Source organism: Pongo abelii, chromosome 20 (assembly GCF_028885655.2).
Source record: "Pongo abelii isolate AG06213 chromosome 20, NHGRI_mPonAbe1-v2.0_pri, whole genome shotgun sequence".
NCBI lineage: Eukaryota > Metazoa > Chordata > Mammalia > Primates > Hominidae > Pongo > Pongo abelii.
This window is the reverse complement of record NC_072005.2, coordinates 44,734,537-44,745,279: the sequence shown is the minus strand read 5'-3', so window position 1 is coordinate 44,745,279 and position 10,743 is coordinate 44,734,537. Positions and strand designations below refer to the sequence as shown.

The 10,743-nt window shown below is 48.9% G+C and overlaps 1 protein-coding gene across 2 annotated transcripts in view; it reads right to left on the bottom strand.

Annotated features, from left to right (window-relative positions):
* Positions 1-422: 422 nt before the first annotated feature.
* The window catches only part of ACP7 (acid phosphatase 7, tartrate resistant (putative)), a 28,147-nt gene continuing 17,826 nt past the window's right edge, over positions 423-10,743 (bottom strand). Inside the window, exons 12-13 of one of the 2 annotated variants that reach the window (XM_024237824.3) lie at positions 4,845-4,982; positions 423-1,854 (exon numbers count right to left, since the gene is read on the bottom strand). In XM_024237824.3, coding sequence (XP_024093592.1) covers positions 1,789-1,854; positions 4,845-4,982 — 204 coding nt within the window. In that variant the 3' untranslated portion in view covers positions 423-1,788. The remainder of the gene's footprint in view (positions 1,855-4,844; positions 4,983-10,743) is intronic. The other variant, XM_054540382.2, reaches the window with a different exon arrangement.

Sequence of the window (10,743 nt, the reverse complement as noted above, 5' to 3'; positions counted from 1 at the left end):
CGGGGGCAGACAGCCAGCGCCCAGGCCCCGCAGTGAGAAAGAGCTGGCTGTGTTCCAGGAACGGCGAGGAGTCCTGCGTGCCTTGGGCCAAGTGAGGGGTGGGTGGGAGGGAATAAAATCTGTGGAGGTAGAAACCGCGCCCCGTGATGGGGGAATAAGATACATCTCAGGTCATCCGGCAGGGCTGGGAGCCCGCAGGCCCTGGGGCAGCTGTCAGCCCTGGGGCCTTTGCCTGTGACTCCTGGAGTCCGATCACTTCCTTCACCTGCTCAGAGCCTCCCCTGGCTCCACCCAAAGTCCTCACCGTAGCCTGTAAGGCCCCGTACAAGCCATCCCCACCACTGCCCTGTCCTCAAGCTTGGTCTCCCTCTCGCTCTCCCTGCTCCAGCCACAGTGGCCTCCTCGTGGACACTCCAACAGGGCAGGCACGTTTCTTTGTTTTATTTTTCTCTTTTTAAAACTTTTTTATTTATATATATTTTTTGAGACAGGGTCTTGCTCTGTTGCCCAGGCTGGGGTGCAGTGGCGCGATCAACCTCCTGGGCTCAAACCATCCTTCCGCCTCAGCCTCCTGAGCAGCGGGGACTACAGGCACACACCACCATGCCCAGCTAAATTTCGTATTTTTGGTAGAGACAGGGTTTCGCCGTGTTGCCCAGGGTGGTCTCAAACTCCTGGGCTCAAGTGATCCGCCTGCCTCGGCCTCCCAAAGTGCTGGGACTACAGATGTGAGTTACTGTACCCAGCAGGCCAGGCACATTTCTGTCTCAGGGCCTTTGCACTGGCTGTTCCTCTGTCTGGAATGCTCTTTCCCCAAATGTCTGCCCATTTGGCTCCTTCCCCACCTCCTTCAGATCAAATGTTGCCCTCTCAGTGAGATCACCCTGAAAATTGAAACTGCTCTCTTACTGTCCCTGCATTTTCTACTCACAAATCACTATTAAACCAACTCATTTATCGTGATTTTTGTCCAACCCTCTGGTTAGGATGTCAGCTCTGTGAGGGCTGAGATCTCTGTCTCATTCACAGCTGTCTCTCCAGCACTGAGAACAGAGCCTGGCACATGGTAGATGCTCAATAAATTATGATTCAATAAATAAAAGAAGGGAAAGAAAGGAAGGAAAGAGGGAAGGAACTGGCAAGTCTGTGGCTCTTGCGGTTCGTCATCTGTCCTAGCCGGGAGGCAAGAGTGTTAACATGTCTCCTCTTCCCGGATAAGACGGTGCCAGGCTGGGAAACTGAGGCATGAAGGGACTCTCCGTAGCAGTCCTGGAGCAGAGAAGCAGGAGCCAGGCTTCAGACCAACTCTCAGTGCCAGGCTCAGAAGAAAAAGCCCCTGACGCCACCTGCTGGTGAGTAGTGTCATGACGGTTGTGCCCACCTGGCGATGCCCTTGCCGGGTGGGCAGGAGAGGAGGAAGCCCAGGGGCATCCCCCGCAGAAGTGCAGAGACCATGGAGCCACAGCTTAAGCCACTTGATTCCTGAAGCCCTGTGGGCACTTCGCCCGATCAGAGCTCTGCAGGAGGGTGGGGCCCTGCCAGCAGAGACCTGCCCTGTGTCACTCTGTGCCCGCACACCTGCCCTCCCTCCACAGCCAGCCAGGACTCCCACCTCTCCAGGAGGGAACAGCTGCCCCAGCTCCACAAGGCTGCATGTACCCTACATGGGGCCTCTGGAGGGCAGGGGAGTCAGGGCGCACCCAACTCCCCACCCAGGCCCAGGCAGTTTCTGGTCACAGCAGCCGAGGCGGCAAAACGTAGGCTTCTGGAGGAGAGCTGCCACCATCCCTAGAGGTACATCCTCCGGCCAAACAGGGGTCTCACCACCCAGACATCATCTACGATCTTCCCATCCTGTGAGGGACAAAAACAGGGACAGTAGTTAGAGCTGAAAGCCTGAACTCTGGGGCCACATGGCCTGGGTTCCAATCCCCTCTCTGCCGTCTGATGGGCTGTACAACCCTGAGCAAGTGACTAGACCTCTCTGGGCCTCAGTTTTCCTCATCTGAAAAGTGATAGGAAGAGTAACAGTAACCACATCATAGATGTTGTGGGAGTTAAATGAGATAGTATTTGTAAACAGAGCCCAGCATATGGAAAGGGCTATGTAAGTGTAGGCTATTATTAGAGCACAAACTCTGGAGTCAGACAGACCTTGTTTTATATTCCAGCACATCCACTCTTTCTCTGTCTCTCTCTCTTTTTTTTTTTATTTTGAGACAGAGTCTTGCTCTGTCACCCAGGCTGGAGTGCAGTGGCGTGATCTTGACTCACTGTAACCTCTGCTTCCCAGGCTCAAGCCATTCTCCTGCCCCAGCCTCCCGAGTAGCTGGGATTACAGGCATGCATCACCATGCCTGGCTAATTTTTGTATTTTTACTAGAGACAAGGTTTCACTATTTTGGCCAGGCCGGTCTCGAACTCCTGACCTCAAGTGATCCGCCTGCCTCAGCCTCCCAAAGGCATGAGCCGCTGCGCCTGGCCAGCGCATCCACCCTCTAGGTGGCCTTAAGCATGTTACTGGACTCTCTGAGCAAAACTTCCATGTTCTATGCAATGCACAAAGTAATAGATGCCCAGAGTCATCGCGAGAACAGAGTGAGATCATGCACACAAAAGCCTGCGCCCAGTGCATGTGCCACTCGATAAATGGTAGCTATCAGATCCCAGCTCGGCCATCCTCCAGCTGTGTGACCCTGGGAAAATTACTTCTCCTCTCTGAGCCTCAGTTCCCTCACCTATAAAATGGAGAGGAAATCCACTCCTATGGGATTGTTTTGGTGTATAAAGTGCTACTGGGGCCGGATGCGGTGGCTCACACCTGTAATCCCAGCACTTTGGGAGGCCGAGGTGGGTGGATTACCTGAGGTCAGGAGTTCAAGACCAGCCTGGCTAACATGGCGAAACCCCGTCTCTACTAAAAATACAAAAAATTAGCTAGGTGTGGTGGCATGTGCCTGTAATCCCAGCTACTGGGGAGGCTGAGGCAGGAGAATTGCTTGAACCCGGGAGGTGGAGGTTGCAGTGAGCTTAGATTGTACCACTGCACTCTAGCCTGGGCGACAGAGTGAAACTCTGTCTCAAAAATAAATAAATAAATAAAGTGCTACTAAATGCAGATCATCTAGGCAGTGCCTGGTATGCAGTAGGTGCTCAATAAATCATAAATATTGTCATTATTTTAAAACTACAATGGCAAAAATAAAGAAAGGTGAGCCATTATTATTTGAGTCCTCCTAACCTTAAGCCACCTCTACTATATACTCATCTTATTGTTTTCCCCTACCTGTGTCCCATCCCCCATCTTTATCTTCCCCTGCCTCACAATGGTAAATACCTACAGAATTTACCAAGTTCTGCACTGTTCTAAGCATTTTATATATAATAAGTCCTTCAACCCCCATGTAGTCCTGTGAGGTGGAAACTATGATCATCCCCTCTCACAGATGGGAAAACTGAGGCAAAGAAGTTAGATAAGTGGGCCCAGCGCAGTGGCTCATGCCTGTAATCCCAGCACTTTGGGAGGCCGAGGCGGGCAGATCACCTGATGTCAGGAGTTCGAGACCATTCTGGCCAACATAGTGAAACTCCGTCTCTACTAAAAATACAAAAAATTAGCCGGGTGTGGTGGTGGACGCCTGTGATCCCAGCTACTCGGGAGGCTGAGGTAGGAGAATTGCCTGAACCTGGGAGGTGGAGGTTGCAGTGAACCAAGATTGCGCCACTGCATTCCAGCCTGGGTGACAGAGTGAGACTTCATCTCAAAAAAAAAAAAAAAAAAGAAAAAGTAGATGAGTGACTCAACGTCACTCTGGTAAGTAGCAGGAGCAGGTTTCTAGTTCTACAGTCCACATTTGTTCGTTTTTTTGTTTTGAGTTAGGGTCTCACTCTGTTGCCCAGGCTGGAGTACAGAGGCGAGATCATAGCTCACTGCAAACTCTAACTCCTGGGCTCAAGTGATCCTCCTGCCTCAGCCTCCCAAGTAGCTGGGACTATAGACATCTGCCACCACACTTGACTAATTTTCCTTTTTTTTTTCCAAGACAGAGTCTCACTCTGTCTCCCAGGCTGGAGGGCAGTGGCGCCATCTTGGCTCACTGCAACCTCCACCTCTCAGATTTAAGTGATTCTCCTGCCTCAACCTCCCTTGTAGCTGGGATTACAGGCACCCACCACCATGGCCAGCTAATTTTTGTATTTTTAGTAGAGACGGGGTTTCACCATGTTGGTCAGGCTGGTCTCTAACTCCTGACTTCAAGTGATCCGCCCACCTCAGCCTCCCAAAGTGCTGGGATTTCAGGTATGAACCACCGCACCTGGCCTAATTTTTTTTTTTTTTTTTTTTTTTTGAGACGGAGTCTTGCTCAGTCGCCCAGGCTGGAGTGGTGCGATCTCGGCTCACTGCAAGCTCTGCCTCCCAGGTTCACGCCATTCTCCTGCCTCAGCCTCCCAAGTAGCTGGGACTATAGGCACCCGCCACCATGCCTGGCAAATTTTTTTTTGTATTTTTAGTAGAGAAGGGGTTTCACCATGTTAGCCAGGATGGTCTCGATCTCCTGACCTTGTGATCCACCTGCCTCGGCCTCCCAAAGTGCTCTGATTACAGGCGTGAGCCACCGCGCCTGGCCAATTTTTGTATTTTTTGTAGAGACTAGGTCTCACCATGATACTCAGGCTGGTCTTGAACTCCTAGACTCAAGCGATCCTCATGCCTTAGCCCCACCAAATTGCAGGTGTTGCAGGCATGAGCCACTGCGCCCGGCCAAGTCCGTGTTTTTAACAGCTCATTTGCCTGGTGGGACCTGGCTGTACAGTCAGGTGACTTGGGCCTGCCCTTCACTGACCTGGTCGTCCGACACCTGCTGGATGTGGATGTGGGTCCCGTTGAGGATGTGCAGCCGCGTGTACCCGTACTCCTTCACACGCACGGCACTCCAGGGCCTCGGGAAGACAGCAAAGGGCGTCAGCCGCTCCTCACAGCCCTGGGGCGGGGAGAACTGATCAGACCCAGAGCAGGTGGAGGACCCGCAGGGAAGCAGAAATGACCTGCCAGCCCAGGACCCTGCTGCCCTCAAGGAAGACAGTGAAGACTTGGCCACCATAGAGGCCGGGCGCAGTGGCTCATGCCTGTAATTCTAGCACTTTGGGAGGCCAAGAAGGGCAGATCACTTGAGGTCAGGAGTCAGAGACCAGCCTGGCCAACATGGTGAAACTCTGTCTCTACTAAAAAATACAAAAATTAGCCTGTCTCTACTAAAAATACAAAAATTAGCCTGGTGTGGTGGGCGCCTGTACTCCCACCTACTTGGGAAGCTGAAGCAGGATAAGTGCTTGAACCCAGGAGGTGGAGGTTGCAGTGAGCCGAGATTGTGCCACTGCATTCCAGCCTGGGAGACAGAGTGACACTGTCTCAAACAAAAACAAAAACAAAAAGACTTGGCCACAATAACATTCACAATTGAACAATTTGTCCCAGGCAGGCTTCCCTTGCTCCGGGTCTCTGACTTCTAGAAAAGTACATGGCTGTGTAAGGCTGCCCACTACAGCATTACAGTGAAAGCCCTGAACTGGAAGCCATCCCAACGCCCATCAGGGAGTCAGTTAAATACATTATAGCATAGCCATCGCAAAGCAGGGAAGCGGGGTGATACAGAAAGATGGCCAAGATGTGTGTGAAGGAGAAAAAGCAATTTGAAGAACAGAGAAATCACTGGATCTGAAGCCTGGCTGCACAATAGACCCTCCAAGAAAGCTTTTTAAAACACCAGCGCCTGGGGAAACAGAATGCTCGTGCTTGCAGCAGAAAAGCCAGGCACGAGGAGCAGAGAGGATGCCGGGGTGAGGAAAATCACCATTTTGCACCCAGCATTGTAGTACTGGATTGAAGCAAGGATCATGAATGGATGATAAAACTAGCAGGGAAAGTTTGAGGCATAACAGGACGTTTGCATAGTCTCAAAGTATCTCTCCAGGAGATGCTTGTTAATTACAAAGGAAAAAAGAGAGTCACTTTATGGTGGAGAGGGCTGGCAGACACCTCCCTAACCAAGTGATCGAAGTGAGCATCATCAATAATGAGACCCATCCATACCACACTTTCAGCTGAGAAATCAGAGGCTCAAAGAGGTTAAAAAGACATCGTGCAGCCGAGAGCAGTGGCTCACGCCTGTAATCTGGGAGGCCGAGGCGGGCAGATTGCTTGAGCCCAGGAGTTCAAGACCAGCCTGGGCAACACGGCGAAACCCCGTCAATACAAAAATTAGCTGGGCGTGGTGGTGTATGCCTGTAAACCCAGCTACTCAGGAGGCTGAGGTGAGAGAATCACTTGAGCCTGGGAGGTCCAGGCTGTAGTGAGCCGAGATTGTAACACTGTACTCCAGCCTTGGGGACAGAGCGAGATCCTAACTCAAAAAAGACACCATGCACCTCCTTGCAGGATGTATTGGGAAGAACACAGTATCTGTTCTGTGTATTCTTAGCAAAGATGCACAACTTCTATCTAATCATGAGCAGACATCAAACAAACCCAAAGGAAATTCCACAAAACAACTCGCTGTGCTTTTCAAAATTGTCAAGGTCATGAAAAATGAAGAAAGAGTAGAGAATGTTTCTGATGAAAGGAATGAAAGAGACACCAGGCGCGGTGGCTCACGCCTGTAATCCCAGCACTTTGGGAGGCCAAGGCGGGCAGATCACGAGGTCAGGAGTTCGAGACCAGCCTGGCCAACATGGTGAAACTCCCGTCTCTACTAAAAATACAATAATTAGCCGGGCGTGGTGACGTAGGCCTGTAATCCCAGCTACTCAGGAGGCTGAGGTGGGAGAATCGCTTGAACCCGGGAGGCAGAGGTTGCGGCGAGCCAAGATCTCGCCACTGCACTCCATCCTGGGCGACAGAGCGAGACTCCATCTGAAAAAAAAAAAAAAAAAAGAAGAAGAAAGGAATGAAAGACACAAGACACCTAAATACAGATCCTGGGCCAGGGTTAAAAAAAAATCTTTGCTTTGATTTAAAAGACACCAAGGGGACAATTGGCTAAACTTTAATAAGGTCTGTAGAGTAGATAATAGTATATTATCAATGTTAACTACTTGAATTTGATAATTATACTGTGTTGATATAAGAAATTTTTTTTTTTTTAGGAAATACAGAGAAAGTGGTAAAGGGGCATCATGTCTGCAGCTTGCTCTTGATTAGACCTGAAAATAAGACTAAAATGGAGAGAGAAAGAGATTAAAACAAACACGTTTATCCAGGCACAGTGGCTGACACCTGGAATCCCAGCACTTTGGAGGCCAAAGCAGGAGGACTGCTTGAGGCCAGGAGTTCAAGACAAGCCTGGGCAATATAGCAAGACCCTGTCTCCACAAAAAGTAAAAAATACATTTAAAAAAATTAGTCAGGCATGCCTGTAGTTCCAGCTACTCAAGAGGCTGAGGCAGGAGAATGGTTTGAGCCCAGGAGTTGGAGGTTGCAGTGAGCTATGATGGAGCCACTGCACTCCAGCCTGTGTGACAGAGCTAGACCCCCTGTCTCTATTTTTTTCTTTAAAAATATGGTTAAGCTGGGCACGGTGGCTCACGCCTGTAATCCCAGCACTTTGGGAGGCTGAGGTGGGCCGATCACTTGAGGTCAGGAGTTTGAGACCAGCTTGACCAATATGGAGAAACTGTCTCTACTGAAAATACAAAATTAGCCAGGGGTGGTGGCACATGCCTGTAATCCCAGCTACTTGGGAGGCTGAGGCAGGAGAATCGCTTGAACCCGGGAGGCAGAGGTTGCGGTGAGCCGAGATCACGCCAATTGCACTCCAGCCTGGGCAACAAAAGTGAAACTCTGTCTCAAAATAAATGAATAAATAAATAAATAAAAATGGTTAAATGTTCATATTTGGGAAATCTTGGTGAAGTGGATATGGAAAGTCCTTGTATTGTTAGCGCAACTTTTCTGTTGGTCTGAAATAATTTCCATTTATTTTTTATTTTTTATTTTTGAGACAGAGTTTTGCTCTTGTTGCCCAGGCTGGAGTACAATGGCATGATCTCGGCTCACTGCAACCTCCGCCTCCTGGGTTCAAGCGATTCTCCTGCCTCAGCCTCCTGAGTAGCTGGGATTACAGGTGCCTGCCACCATGCCTGGCTAATTTTTTGTGTTTTAAGTAGAGACTGGGTTTTGCCATGTTGGGCAGGCTGGTCTCAAACTCTTAACCTTGGGTGATCTGCCCGCCTCAGCTTCCCAAAGTGTTGGGATTACAGGCGTAAGCCACCGCGCCCAGCCTCAAATTTCTTAATTAAAGAAAAAAACCAATTTGTGCTGATAAAATCAGAATAGCAATCACCCATGGGCAAAGCCTGGCTGCCAAGGGCCGTGAGAAGCCATCTGGTGCTAACAGCATTCTATTTCGCGCTCCGCGTGGCAGCTACTCCGGGAGATCAATGCCAGGGATTCTGGTATTTTGTCTGGGGTCAGGCCCAAGCACTGGACTTTTAAAAGCTCCATAGGTAATTCTGATGTGCACCAAGTTTGAGAACTACTAGGGCATGACCCACGATCTAAGTGTTTTTTTTTTTAAGTAAGCAATACAGTAACATGTCTCTATCTAAACAATTACTCTTTTGTATATGCAGAGAACATTGTAAAATGCCTAAAAAGAGTCAACAACTGAGAGTGGGGCAATGTGTGGTGTGAGTGGCTTCTATTCACCTTCTGCCCTCTGTAACTGTTTGAATTTTTATTACAAGTGATTCTTACTTTTATATATATGTATACACATATATATAATTATAATAATTATTGTTATTTTACCAGAAACAGGGTTTTGTCATGTTGCCCAGGCTGGTCTCGAACTCCTAGACTCAAGCGATCCACCCACCTCAGCCTCCCAAAGTGCTGGCATTACAGGCATGAGCCACTGCACCCAGCCTCACTTTGCTCTTAATCATTTGTAAGAAGCAGCTTTGGAAGGCCGAGCTGGGGGATCACTTAAGCCCAGGAATTCGAGACCAGCCTGGGCAACATAGTGAGACTGTCTCTATTAAAAACATTTTTGTTTTTGAGATGGGGTCTCGCTCTTTCCCCAGGTTAGAGTGCAGTAGCACAATCTCAGCTCACTGCAGCTTCGACTTCTCGGGCTCAAATGAACCTCCCACTTTCGCCTCCCAAGTAGCTGGGACTACAGGTGTGCACCACCATGCATGGCTAAATTTTGTATTTTTTGATAGAGACGGGGTTTCACCATGTTGCCCAGACTGGTCTGAAACTCCTGACCTCAAGTGACCTGCCCGCCTTAGCCTCCCAAAGTGTTGGGATTATAGGCGTGAGCCACTGCATGTGGCCAAAATTTTTAAAATTAAATTAAAAAATTAAAAAACTAAGCCTTGCTCCATGGAGAAGGGGTAGATTCTAAGGCTGAGCAAAAAAAAAAAAAAAAAAAAACACATGATGATCCTGGAATGTTTCGAAGTGCCAGAGAATAAGGAGGGGATGAGTGGAAAGGAGACAGGAGCCCACTGATGGCCAGAGCTGGCACAACTTAAACATCCAGATAAATAACAGATGTGTTGGATAATAACCCACAGAGTAAAATAAATTACCCATGAGTTCACACGGACATAAATAAACAATTAACCAACTGAACAAATGTGGCAGAAGACACAAGTCAGCCTTGCAGGAGGATCTCAATTCATAAATCTTGGAAGAGTGAGGGCGACAGAAAATCCCCATTAGAACGGCACAGGAAGGCCGGGCGCAGTGGCTCTTGTCTGTAATCCCAGCACTTTGGGAGGCCGAGGTGGGCCGATCACCCGAGGTCAGGAGTTCGAGACCAGCCTCGCCAACGTGGTGAAACCTCATCTCTACTAAAAATATAAAACTTAACTGGGCATGAGGGTGGGCACCTGTAATCCCAGCTACTTGAGAGGCTGAGGCAAGACAATTGCTTGATCCCAGGATGTGGAGGTTGCAGTGAGCCGAGATCGTGCCACTGCACTCCAGCCTGGGCGACAAGAGTGAAACTCTGTCTCAAAAAAAAAGAAAGAAAGAAGGAAGGAAGGAAGGGAGGGAGGGAGGAAGAAAAGAAAGAAAGAAAGAGAGAGAGAAAGAAAAAAAAGAAGGAAAGAAAGAAAGAAAGAAAGAAGAAAGAAAGAAAGAAAGAAAGAAAGAAAGAAAGAAAGAAAGAAAGAAAGTCCTCATTGGAATAGCTTAGTAATAACTGTTAACAGGCAGGGTCCACTAATGGGTTCTAAAATAAGAGGGTGAAAGTTTGAGGAGAAACAGGACATTTGGGCCAGGCACACCTGTAATCTCAGCACTTTGGGAGGCCGAGGCAGGCAGATCACTTGAGGTCAGGAGTTTGAGACCAGCCTGGCCAACATGGTGAAATCCCATCTCTACCAAATTACAAAAATTAGCCGGAAATCTCTTGAACCAGGAGGCGGAGGTTGCAGTGAGCTGAGATCACGCCACTGCACTCCAGCCTGGGCAACAGAGCGAGACTCCATCTCAAAAAAAAGAAAAAAAAAAAAAAAGAAAAGAAAAGAAACAGGACATTTGCATGGTCTAACAGGATCTCCCCCAAGATAGTTTTTTTGTTGTTGCTTAGAGATGGGATCTTGCTTTGTCACCCAGGCTAGAGTGCATTGGTGCGATCATAACTCATTGTAGCCTCGAACTCCTAGGATAAAGCAATCCTCCTGCCTCAACCTCCCAAAGTACTGGGATTACAGGAATGAGCCACCGCACCT